Raw genomic sequence first — 13,000 nt, 5'->3', positions numbered from 1 at the left:
TATCCAATTCTAATGTCTTTCATTTGGTACACCCTAATATCCATGCTAGTTGAGTAATTCGTCATTACTTCTTTCCATTACTTTCCTCCAAGTATTAGTCTTCCCCACAGCCCACCTCTATAACCATTTATGAGGAAGTGGATCAAATGGCATGTCCACCCCTATAAACAAGGGTTGGAGGATGAGTTTATTGGTTCAATCCTTATAGAAAAGAAAAAACATGCTGTTAAACCAATAAACTAGTATATTAAAAAGTCTTCTTCATTGCCATGGCTTATAGCTTTGCTCCAAAGCTTCTAGAGAGGATATTTCATTTGACCAATTACGTGCTAATCATCAACCACTCTGAGGGTATTTAGTAATTAGATAAATATAGGATGTTAGGTTTCAAGGTTAGTAGTGTTTGGTTATGATCTTTATCAGTTGTACTCTTGTCAATTGTAGCCTTATTTATCATTGAAACTCTTCCTAGTTTAACTAGGAGATTTTATATTTGGAAGTTTCTTTTTGTGTTGGTTTTGCTTCTTTATTAGTAAGTACAAAGGAAGTTTCTATATTTGAAATTACTGGTAAAATCAAAACTTACTGAAATTTATAGAAATAGGCTAAAATGCATTGATACTTTAGAATGTAAGTACTTGTAGTAGGTTTCCTGTCAATTTTAGTTGAAAGGAAAATGCATTCTCTGCTTTGCTCCAAAGCACATAAATATTTATTTGATTAGATAATAATAACTGTGCTTCTTTACGTACCCAATGAGCTTTAGCTCAAATGGTACTTCCTCCCTTTGTAGTAAGGTGGAGGATGAGGTCATTGGTTCATGTCCTACCTGTGCATGTGTAAGTTACCAATAAAAATACTGTGATTCTTCACGTATTTAAGTTGTGAAACATTTATGTTTTGATCTATATTTAGGGAGGACTTGAGGTCTTAAATATACAGAAGGCTTTGAGTCATTTAGTGTGATAAGTTATTTCCCGGTTGAGAATTGATTTTCATCACAATTCTTCTCTTTGTGTGTGTGTGTTCTTACTGATTGAAGTTCCAACCATATGGTCATTGTTTTATGATGAGAACCCTTCAGTTGCAATCATCTTGTCAAAAACATTAATTAGTGATATTATTGTGAGATGCTGCTCAAATACAGTAATTTGGACGATTTGATGTCTTAATTATCTCTCATTCATATTGAACACTTTACTACCATATAGTTACTTGAAGCTTGGAAGGTCAGCAGGTCCACATTATTACACCTTGCCTTAAGTCAAATGATTGAATGACCAACATTCCTTGCCATTCTCTCCACTACATAAATATTGTTTAGAAATCAAATTGAATCAGCTATGTAACTCATGAAATATTAAGCAATCAACTATGCTTGTATGATATAGGTAATGCGATGAACATTCAGAATTAAATATTGGATTCGTGAGGATCCAAACTAAGAAGAAATCAACTTCCATAATAATCCCTTAACAGATGTCAGAAATTAGTGATGACAGGTTGTTACATGACCTTGCACTATTTACATGGGTCCGATATTTGTTTTGCAAGGTGCTTGTGAGCATTGATGGCTGTCGTTGAGGGCGGATTATTGCAGATAAGGTTGCTTTAAAGCTGTTACTGCATGACCACCTCTTCTGCCAACTTTTTTTCCGTTTGTGCTTTCTGTGTTTCTCTTCTTAATTGATTTTTATTACACTTGTCGTTTACCTTAATTTGTCTCGAGCGCTATGACCTGTCTTTCCCTAAAACGGCTATAAAAGGAGGTGAGAAATTGGGCATTTTCATCATAGCAAGATTGTTCTTGCACTTGCTAGTTTCCATCTCTTCATCTTAAAAAGTAATTTGTTCTTTTCCTTGCTAGTTTCCATCTCTTCATCATGAAAGTAGCCTTGTTGAGGTCTCATTTTCTAGTTAAACAATGAATTTCCATTTGGCATCTAATAAAGAAAATTCTGAGAAGGGTGTGGAGATCCATTCATGCTTCTATTGCAAAAAGGTGTTCAACAATCACCTGGCTCTTGGGGGTCATCTAAGGGCTCATCAGGAGGAAATTAATGCTAGGAGGAGCTGGAATTATCCTGTTCATTCCAGTAATTTCCTTGACGTTTCCAGCACTGCCCCTAATCGCATCTTGATGGGTCAGCCTGAAAATTTCTCTGGAGGTGCTAGGAATAATCCAAGTGCACTTTTCAGTAGGGCGACCTCTTCTATGGATTTCTCTAAGTTCTGCTCAAATGAATCCAGCTGTATCAATGCTAGAAAGTACTTTAAGAACAATGTTGGAAACGCCATATCTCAGTTTTTCATGTCTCCAAATCTTTCATCCAGCAGTGGTGCCGAAGTTCATCATTCAAATCCCTTAACCTCGTCACTTTTTATTCCATCTGCTAGCACTGCAACCACTGGTTTTCCTATGGATTCCTCATTGTACTCCGGATCATATGGAATCTGTCAGTTTAATACTGACGAATTAAGAACATTTAGAGATGGTAAGCCACCAAACTTTCAGCATCACTACCTTGGTAAGCTTTCATATCCTGTCTATTCTATTCTATTAAAGATTCTGATTTCAGTATTTGCTCAAATCAATTGCCTGGCTTGACAGAATTTAACATTGTTGGTTCCTTGCCTCCAGGTGATGGTCAGCGTTCAGGCCAAAATGGAGTTAATAAGTATAATGAGAGTAGTATGTTAACTTGTGAAGGAGGTAAGAAACGCTGCTTAGATGAAGTCCTGGGGAATTCTGACATGATGAATTCATCAAAAAAGCCTCAGACCACCTCCAACCTACCTGCAGAAACAGAGAAGCCTCAGAAGAAAGAGCTACTTCTTTTTAAGGATGTGGAGGATTCTTTTTTTGGGTTTGGGATTTCTTTTGATGACAAAGAGGAAGATGAAGCAGATCTGGATCTATCTCTGCACCTGTAGCTTTGTATGTTTTTCTTTATAACTGAATAGATGTATGGATGGGTTTGCTGGTTATGTATATATTATGGTTTTGGTGTATGGAATTCTCTCTCTCGGCGCCTTTCTGATTGAATAGTGGTGGGATTCATTCCATAGAGGCGAACTAGAATTGCATGGATGGAGTGGTAGAAAGAAATAACCTCTCTTCCCTACACCCCCACCCCCCCCCCCCCCCCCAAAAAAAAATATATATATAACAAAAGAAATTTCTTGACTCTCTTTGTTAATGTGTTTTGAATGGTGTTTTTTGTTTGAAAAAGTGTTATAATGTGACATAAATGTAAATACTGTTTTTGTGTTTTTAGGAGTACTTTGTGTTTGGGTTGTTTATTATTGTTTTTGTTTTAAGAAGAGAAAACAAAAAATTTGACAAACAGAACTCTCAATTTTTCCATTTTAAGTACTGATACATACATTCTGTGTTTCTATCTACTTCTTAAGTTGTCTTTCTGTTCTTAACAATGTTCAATAATCTTCTTTGATAATTCTTTTTGTCCTAGAAGGTGTAACTAGTTTAAAAATCATTTTCAGAATTGATTTGCTTGTTGTAAAGGAAACAATCTCCTATGTGTTTCTTTCTAGAAAAAATAGTTATGTCATAGTGAAGTGAATAAACTGCAACTAATATGCCAAGTAGATAGATATGCCTCTTTGGGCATGCTTCTTGTACTATATTCCAATTCAAGTTGTACAATCCTTTATCTATCAAGCACAAAGATTATCATGGCATGTTAATTATTATTATTTTTAATATCCTTAAGTGGGAATTTTATAAAAAAAGAAAGCTCCATACTCATTGAGTTTTTGATTTTCCAAATAATTTATGCCTACTAAATGATTCTCTAGGCTCTTAATCCTTTTGCTGTTGCACACTATTGGGTGGTAATTGGTGATATTATTTCATTGAATGACTATTTGCTCTTAGTTGGTCACCAAGTAAGGAATAAACCTTGCATGCAACCCTAGCCCACCCCTTTGGTTTCCTTTGCTGCCATACTATTCTAGCATTGGCATATTCTTCTTGTATTATCATTTATGATTCTTGATATAATATTAACTCTAAAATAATGCACATGATTAAATTGGTTGTTTCATTGATAACCAGACACTTTTTTGGACATAACACTTCCTTTATATGCTCTTAATTGTCATATGCTCTTCTTTATATTCACTATACCTTTTTTTTTGTTTTTATTTTCTTCTTCTTCTTCATTGTTTTAGTCTAAACTTTTCGAATATAAGGCATGGTTTTTATGATTTATCGGCACTGAACATGTTTAATTATGCAGGATTCCTGCATGACCCCTGTTATAAGTGCTGCAGTTCTATAATCCTGATTGTAGTTTTCTCTTGGGAAGAACTTTTTTACTGCATTTATGTAAGTCATGCTCATGGAACTATGGAAGTCTTGTTATATATTGACTGAAGCCTACCTATGATTATTATTGGAACCTTATTTTTTATGACAAGAATTTAATCAAGCTTCTGCTAGTTGTGTTAATAGGAGTTGCTTCTGCTGCTTATATATTCATATATGGTTAGATCATTTTTCATTTTACAATTTTTAGTAGCAAATTACTCTTCGGCAGCTTATGGCGAGATTACTCATCACCAAGAAGATACTTCATAGTCAGTACGCAAGCACACAACCAAAGGCACAATGAAGCAATGGGCTACAACTTTTTGCAGTCTTGCAGAATGGTACATTGCAGGATTGGAGAAATAGTTGGATGCAAACGAGGACTCTCACTATATCATTATACATGACTCTTTTCTTTCTACAAAACTGGCGACATGTTATTAATGTGAGTATCAATCAAATTACAATATAAAGCAAAATGAACAATTTCATTAATGCAAAGATACTAGTAATTGCGATTTCCACCGTTTAGCCCCTTTGGTGCGGCTCCTAACGGGTAGGTGCTGCTATGGTCATACCCAGGTAGGATTGTCATAATTGGTCTTCTCGGCATACCTTTTTTGCTCAGGAAAAAAAAAAATCTTATAGTCCTAAACTTCTGACATGAGTCTGAAAAACACCTTTAGCAGTAGCCTTAGTGGAGAAATGTTGTAGGATCAGCTCTCCTTGTGCAATATCAAGAGTGGAATGAAATCGAATGTCTATGTGTTTGGTTATGCCATGGTATTAGGGATACTTGACATATGCCAAAGTTGTTATTATCATTGTATATCCTAATGGGCTTCCTCTGCCAGAGACATAACCCCTAGGCCCTGAAAGAATCTCCTCAACCAAATAGCCTCTTGTACTGTTGTAGAACAAACAACATACTCTGACTCCATTGTCTCTCTAGTGGTACACTCCCACTAGGAGGTAAGTCAATCCCACTATCTTTGGCGATTTTAATATGAGATTGTGATTCTCTAACCTCGCCAGAAGATGGAGTAATTCCCTCAAGTTCTTGCAACCCATTAAGTTCAAGATCTATCGTTGTTTCACCAATGCTAGGAAAATCATTCTCAATAAATGTGACACCATATAACTCTATCTCAAGCATTCTTCATTGTCATTCCTTCAAAATAGTGTTAGGACTTAGGAGGAGACAAGGAGTTGTTTTTTAGAACTCCATACTGTTTGGAGGATGTAAAAGGCGTGAAAAACGAGAGTTTTGACAGAGGGTGGTACGAAGAAGACGATGAATGTGTCATCATTCGAACCATCGTTCTAACAAGACTCAGGTAGAACTATCCTTCGAACACTATTCTAATGAAGCCCATTCTAACCACCATTCTAATGAGGTTCATGCAAACATCATTCTAACGAGGCCATAGTTAGCTTCACTTAAGAGGAATAGTAGTAGCACCCTTTGATTAATTACCCGTTAATCAAGTTGAGGACACCACCTTACCCCTCGGATGGTCCAACTACCCTCATGTGATGGTTCAGTGTGACACTAATCAATAATATACCTTGAAGTTCATTGATCATTCCCACCTAAAACACATAGAAGTCCTCAAATCGGGGTAAATTAAAGTGTCCAGCCAAGAGAGCATTAAAGATTCGGTTGGATTGATAGACATTGAATAAGAACAATTATATATATATATATATATATATATATATATATATATATATATATAAGTTAAAAAAAAAAAAAAAAAAAAAAAAAAAAAAAAAAAACCTTAGTATAGTTAAATCATATTGAAATTAAAATAGTCAAATTTATTTGCACAAAGTTAAAATATGTTCAAAGAACAATTAAAGGTAATCCCTCTCTTTAGGATATGTATGCCACCGGCCTACTTGGATTGGGACCATGGATAAACAAATTCCATGCTTCTTACCAAATCTTCTTGGCCTTTATATTTTCTCATTTTTGAAGTTATATATATATACACACCTACATGTATGCATGTATGTATGTATGTATACATCAAAACATTGGTATCCCAAGAACACGTTTTATTTATAAATTTATAATGTGAAATCATGCATCCATGCAACCATCTTTCTTGGATTCTTTTTCCATTTTCTTTTCAAACCTGGAAAAGTAAAACACCAAAACGCGTTAATATATAGTACTTAGACCAAACAGGGCCGAAAAAAGGACGGTTAGATTCCGTTGATTTGGTTTGATGGCTAGTTGCGTGTAAAGCTTTGTCAACGTCATGGGACCAACCTTAACTTTATTCCGTAAACGGATGTTGAGGCGCCTAAGCCATGATAAATCCCTTTCTGTTTGGCAAGTGAGAAAGCTTTTTTCAGAGTATATTAATAATCAAACAAACTCGAATCTTCCCCTTTCTCTTTCTTAATTTTATCCTAATCTGCTATGTTTAGCAGCTTTAGTTGATTTCTTTTTGTCTAAAAAAGAAAGCAAGTATGAAAATTGCACCTCTCCACAATTAAAAAATAAGAAAAAATAAAAAATAAACGAAAAACTTTACGAAACTCTCGTAAACTTCCACTTCCACGTGTTTTGAAAGTAATTCTAAAGTTCAAAAACTCTCAATTAAGGGTATCATACTTCTAATTTCTTTCAATTACCTCATTTCGTTAGGATTTTTCATGCAAATTAAATAGCCATGTAACTTCGGGAGAAGGGTGCCTTGAATCCTGTCAAAATTTTCAAAATATCATTTTTTTAAAAAAATAATAATAATAATTGCCTGAATCTTTACAATTTATTATTTTATATCTTTATAATAAAAATATTGGTATTTTGAGAATTTTGACAAGATTAAACGGAAAATTTGCGGAATGAGGTAATTGAAAGTAATTGAAAGTTCGATACCCTTAATTGAGAATTTTTGAACTTCGAAAAAATTAATTTCTAAATGCGTAAAAGTTTTTAGGTTTTCTGAAGTTTCTCCAAATTTAAGCTATTATTTCAATCTAAAGTTGAAATGGAAATATTGGAAATCGACTATTTCATTGTTTTAATGTATCTAATGATATACATAGTGTTAAATCATTTAAAGATATTTAAAATAACGTGACAATATCTACATCATTAAATTTGGTAAAATTTAGTATGAAACCATGAAATAGAGGATCCTATTGTGCAAACCAAAAAAATTTCTTTTCTTTTTGTTTTTGCTACCTACCATGATGGATGGAGTTGACCCTTTAACTCCACTTGTGGGGCAGGCTGAGAAATTAACTCCATATTAAAGAGGAAATATTAATATTGGTCATCATAAACCTAACCTAAATGAGCCGACATTTCTCAAACTCCTTTAAGGTTTCAATTTGATTACAAGCTATCTCTAAGAGATAGCTCAATTAGTTGGAAATTACGCTTTATGAAGTATAAATTATAAGTTTGAATCCCTCTTTCCCTCTCTCTCTCTCTCCCTCTTATGCAGACATGTCAAAAAAAAAAAAAAATGATTACAAGCTTAGATTCTAAGGTTGGGGGGTTTTTTGTAGATGTTGTTTCATTTTTTTTACTCTAAGGTAGCAAAACACGGATGCATGAATCACATGGACACGGATCCTCTCTAGTTGGTTTGCTAGTCATTTTTAAGTAAAGGGTAAAATTGTCATTTTATTTTATTTTTTTGACAATTTTTTTCTTCACTTAAAAATGATCGGCTTCTCTCAAATTGAAATCAACTAGAGAAGATCAAAATACAACTCACATAGAGATGAATTTATTATATGATGGCATTGGAAGATATTTAAAAAAAGAAAATCAATGACTTGAAAAAGATATAAAGATGGAAAATCCAACCTTTTCCCCCTTTTTATCAAAGCCATATATTTTGATCATCTTTTTGATCCAACATTAATGATGGGCATTTGTTTAGAATAGACCCACTAACTAAACTTCTAAAGAATCCTACTCTTCTAACAAAATCCTCTCCATTGCCTAAAAAAAATTAAAAAAAAAATTCTACCCAATAATTTTCAACAAGTAATTTGGGCTTCTAGAAAAGTTAAAATATATATATATATAGGACTTGTTTGGGATTGCGTTTGAGGGACCTAAAAGTGCGTTTAACACTCAAAAAGTCTGTTTGAAAAAAAAAAAAAAAAAAAAGTAGTCATTTGGTAAAAAAAATTAAAAACGCTTTTAAGGGTCCAAAAAGCTTAAAAATAGTTAAAATGCACTTTTGGTAAAAGCTAAAAAATTAAACTTTTGCCAAAAAGTATTTTTTGACTTAAAAGTTCTATTTTTCAAAGGCAATCTCAAACATGCTCATAGACTACTTGTCATTATTTCATCCTCTTCTTCCTATTTCTTTTTCATGTAATTATTTAAAACTCTATTTGATTTCCAAGTACACTCTTTCAAGAAAAGGAATAATATTTGATTACTCACAAATCATATTATTTAATTTTAAAAATGTAATTAGATGCTCAAAAAAAAAAAGAAAAAAAACTTGGCTTAAATTACGGGTTTGGCACTTTCGCATTGAGTTTAATTAGTCGTTCCTTTCTAATCTTCCACGTAGACAAGAGCAAAAAGCGAGCCACAGTCTCCATTTCTGGCACGTGAAAATCACGCTCCTCTGACCGGACATGATGAGTACACGGGTTTTGGCTAGACATAAAAAAATTAAAAATAAAAATATTTATTTATTTATTTAAAAATAAAATTATCTTTTAAAATTTGATTAATAAACAAGTTTAAGTTCAAATATAATAGTACCTTCATCAACATTCAACACTCACGTGAAGGCAAAGTTTGACTTTTACTCTAATACAAATATAAAATGGAAAATTATTTATTTAAATCTATGGATATATAGTCATAAATTAAATAACAAAATTCATGCTCTAAATTATGGCTAATTTTATGTATAAAGTTTATGATTAATTAAATAACAAGTTCAATATTATATTATTGTAAATAAATAAATAAATGAAAAATACTATGTGCTCTTCTAGTATTCACCTGGTTTCCTCCCAACTATGATGTGTCTTTTAAAATCATCAATAGATTAAAGTCAATAATTATAATTTCAAATTTAAGGATGATTTTAAAAGTCACATCACAGTTAGGAGGACACTAAGAAAATACTACAATCATAAATTTTTATATAAAGTTTTGAATATTCAAATTAAAAAAAAAAAAATCACTTATATCCCCCAACATAATCAAACAAAGCAATCTTTATCTTTTAATATATATATATATAATTGTAGATAAAAGTGGGATTCTCAGCTTCCTTCTCACACTTGGTAGGCGCGTGGGGTTGCACGAAACTAAAATCAACAAGCTATGCTTATTGCTTGCCACAGAATAATATATATTGTATTGTATACTTTCGGAGGAAGAAAATGAAGAGTAGTCGTATGCTCATGGGTCACCTCTCTGTTTTGCGAAAACTGGAGCTCTCAAAATCTCATCAAAGTCACCATCTTTGTAACAATATTTCAGCAGTTTCCTGCTTGTAAGTTCTTATACTAGCTTCCTCATCTCCTTTTTGTTGTTTCTGCAACGTGGGTTTGCAGTTTCTAAGTTGTATAGAAATATATGTTCTCGGTTTGGTTTGTCTTTTTAAATTATCAATCTGTAAAGACCGTATAAAATATTCATTTCTGTGTGATTTACAAACTGGGTTTTTGTGGGTATTTGGTTTCTATCTCTCTAAAGAAGGAATAGCCAAGAATTTGGCCTGTTTCTGGGGAGCTGCTTTCAGGGTTTTTGGTGTTTTTTTTTTTTTTTGGTAGTTCCCTGCTTATAGACTATCAAGTTGGTATATTGATAAGCAATACTGGTACTAAAAGCAGTGGATGGAATCTTATTTGGTGCATGTTGGATTGAATTTGGGTTTTTAGAAGAAACCTTGTGTGAATTTTATGTTCTGTAATTATATGTTATGAGGATGTTATGGACAAGGCATTGGTGCTTCACTTTGGTGTAATTCTGGATTTGATGTAATTCGAAGATTTTGGAAGAGAAATAAGTAGTCTGGATTGAGATTTGGGTCATTTGGTGTTGTTCATAAATAATAATTATCTGGTGATATAGCATAGACAAGGAACTGCATATTGGAACCAGGGCCTTCTCATTGTTTGTCAAGGGTTCAGATATTGTGTCTAAGAGAAAAAAGATGCAAAGGGTCCGATTGTCTTCCCAACAGGCACCCGTACACAAGCTGGGGGATTCCCAAATAACATTATCCCCAAAATTTAGGTTAGCAGTTATGCAATCTTCTTTGTTAAATCCTTCAACAGATTTAGAGTTAACTCTTAGGGGAGAATCCCTCATTCCGGGCCTTCCCGATGATGTTGCACTCAACTGTCTTCTCCGGCTTCCAGTCCAAAGCCATGCATCGTGCAAAGCTGTCTGCAAGCGGTGGCATCTACTGCTCGGTAGTAAAGGGGGATTTTTCAGCCGGAGAAAGGAATTGGGCTTCAAAGACCCTTGGCTCTTTGTCTTTGCCTTCCACAAGTGCACTGGAAAGATTCAGTGGCAGGTTCTTGACCTTACTCACTTCTCTTGGCATACTATCCCAGCAATGCCTTGCAAGGACAAGGTTTGTCCCCATGGATTTAGGTGTGTTTCGATCCCCCATGAGGGAACCCTGTTTGTTTGTGGGGGTATGGTTTCTGATGTAGATTGCCCCCTTGACTTGGTTCTGAAATACGAGATGCAGAAGAACCGTTGGACTGTGATGAGTCAAATGATCACTGCTAGGTCATTTTTTGCAAGTGGCGTGATTGATGGGATGATTTATGCGGCTGGAGGAAACAGCGCAGATCTTTTTGAGCTTGACGCAGCTGAGGTTATGGATCCTGTTAAGGGGAGTTGGCATCCCATTGCAAGCATGGGAACAAATATGGCTTCTTATGATGCAGCAGTGCTGAATGGGAAACTTCTTGTGACGGAAGGCTGGTTATGGCCATTCTATGTCGCTCCAAGGGGTCAGGTTTATGACCCTAGAACAAATAATTGGGAGAGTATGGCGGCCGGGCTGAGAGAAGGTTGGACAGGTTCAAGTGTGGTGGTTTATGGGCACTTGTTTGTCGTTTCAGAGCTTGAAAGAATGAAGCTTAAGGTTTATGACACAGATACTGATTCCTGGGACACAATAGAAGGGCCTCCTTTACCGGAACAAATATGCAAACCTTTTGCCGTGAATTCCTGTGATTGCAGAATCTTTGTTGTGGGTAGGAACCTTCATGTTGCTGTGGGTAATATCTCAAGGCTCCCCAAAAAAGGATCTTGCAATAGAAAGTGGAGTTTTTTTGTTCAATGGCAGGTGGTGGACGCACCAGAAAGTCTCTCTGACTTGACACCATCAAGCTCTCAGGTTCTGTTTGCGTAGGTTTTCGATTCTCTGTCTGTATTGTGTTCTGTATGATGTTCAATAATTGTTATTTATATGAAAATTATAGAAGCTGTAGAGTGGAAATGACTGTTCAAAAGGCTCTCGGGTAGATATTAGAATGAATGTATCAACTATATGATTTTATCTGTGTTCTTTTCTATGTCTTTGACTCTGATTGAAATGCCATGAAGTCATTATTCTTATTGCTATGATTGTTGGATTAGAATGGTGATGTTACTTTGATGACCAAGGGCAGAAGGGCACTGGTATTGGGTCTGCTTAACAATGTTGTCCCAAATCTGTGAATGGATGCAAATGAAGTGGAACTCATAGCTGAATCTGCTGCTACTTTAACATGCAAAACATTGGATTTTGGACTTTTTGTTAGCGATCAGTACAGTCAGAAGGTGGGAGGGAGGGAATTATTTTCTTTATTTCTGAGGCCCAGATCTTTGGTTTTCAATATTTAGAGCATGTTTGGAATTGTGTTTGAGAAATAGAGCTTTTAAGTCAAAAATCATTTTTTGGCAAAAGCTTCATTTTTAAGCTTTTTTCAAAAGTGGGTTTCTGTCATTTTTGGGCTTTTTGGCCCCTTAGAAGCGCTTTCAATTTTTGTTACCAAACGGGTACTTTTTTCTTCAAACATATTTTTTGAGTGTTAAAGCGCACATTTGGGCTCCTCAAACACATACCCAAACAAACTCTTAGTATGTGCATCACACGTCGAGGTGAAGCGATTGAGAATCCGTACTTAAATTATGGGAACTCAAATTGATGAGAAACGTGAGGGAGTCCCAAAAGGATGTAATGCAACACCCTCACATTTTTCATGCATCAGTAAATACAAGAAGCGTTAATGTAACATTTTTTCTTTTCTATAAATTAAAGATATTAATCACAAAATTCGATAGAGCATTAAAACTTTGCATTCTACTTAAATACTTGTATCATTTGTTTAGCTTACAATCTTAATTAAACATCATAATCTATTAACTCCTACGTCAACCTTGCTTACATGAATATGTAATGCCTAGCAATGTGTGACCTTGAAGCTCTTGCCTCCTCCCCGCCCCCCCCCCCCCCCTTTATTTTTTTTTTGTTTTTGAAGTGAAATTTCATTCATTCAATCAAAAGCGTCAAAGATTACAACTTTCAGCATGAATAAAATCAGGATATTCTTCCATCCAAATTTTCTTTGTTGATGTATGGAGTGCCCCTTTCGCCAACAGGTGTGCCGTCATATTTGCTTATCTTCTTGTATGCATCACAAGTCAAGACTAAA

The 13,000-nt window shown here is 34.6% G+C and overlaps 2 protein-coding genes across 4 annotated transcripts; both read left to right on the top strand.

Moving 5' to 3' along the window:
• The first annotated feature begins 461 nt into the window (after positions 1–461).
• LOC132172357 (uncharacterized) lies at positions 462–4,618 on the top strand. 3 transcript variants are annotated; one of them, XR_015909787.1, is made up of 4 exons: positions 462–2,528; positions 2,642–2,938; positions 4,263–4,351; positions 4,563–4,618. XR_015909787.1 is itself a non-coding variant. In XM_088512267.1 (3 exons), the coding sequence occupies exons 1-2, from the start codon at positions 1,925–1,927 to the stop codon at positions 2,932–2,934; spliced, it is 897 nt and encodes a 298-aa protein (XP_088368393.1). In that variant the 5' UTR covers positions 462–1,924; the 3' UTR covers positions 2,935–2,938; positions 4,263–4,352. The 3 variants fall into 3 exon arrangements, 2 of the variants coding, with proteins under 2 accessions (XP_088368393.1, XP_059439824.2); XM_088512267.1 differs by lacking the exon at positions 4,563–4,618 and having other exon boundaries at positions 4,263–4,352; XM_059583841.2 differs by lacking the exons at positions 4,263–4,351; positions 4,563–4,618 and having other exon boundaries at positions 463–2,528; positions 2,642–3,046.
• A 5,105-nt stretch (positions 4,619–9,723) lies between these two features.
• Positions 9,724–11,923, top strand: LOC132170532 (Galactose oxidase/kelch repeat superfamily protein). The gene has a single exon (XM_059581542.2). The coding sequence runs from the start codon at positions 10,498–10,500 to the stop codon at positions 11,713–11,715; it is 1,218 nt and encodes a 405-aa protein (XP_059437525.1). The 5' UTR covers positions 9,724–10,497; the 3' UTR covers positions 11,716–11,923.
• The last annotated feature ends 1,077 nt before the right edge of the window (positions 11,924–13,000 follow it).

This window comes from Corylus avellana, chromosome 1, assembly GCF_965113065.1.
Source record: "Corylus avellana chromosome 1, dhCorAvel1.hap1.2, whole genome shotgun sequence".
Classification (NCBI taxonomy): Eukaryota; Viridiplantae; Streptophyta; class Magnoliopsida; order Fagales; family Betulaceae; genus Corylus; species Corylus avellana.
Note: the sequence above shows the minus strand (reverse complement) of the source record. Positions and strands in the feature narration are given on the sequence as shown.

Coding starts and splice junctions, on each gene's coding strand:
- LOC132172357 (XM_088512267.1), top strand. CDS start 1,925: ATGAATTTCCATTTGGCATCTAATAAAGAAAATTCTGAGAAGGGTGTG. Junction 2,529..2,641: donor CTTTCAGCATCACTACCTTG/GTAAGCTTTCAT, acceptor CCTTGCCTCCAG/GTGATGGTCAGCGTTCAGGC.
- LOC132170532 (XM_059581542.2), top strand. CDS start 10,498: ATGCAAAGGGTCCGATTGTCTTCCCAACAGGCACCCGTACACAAGCTG.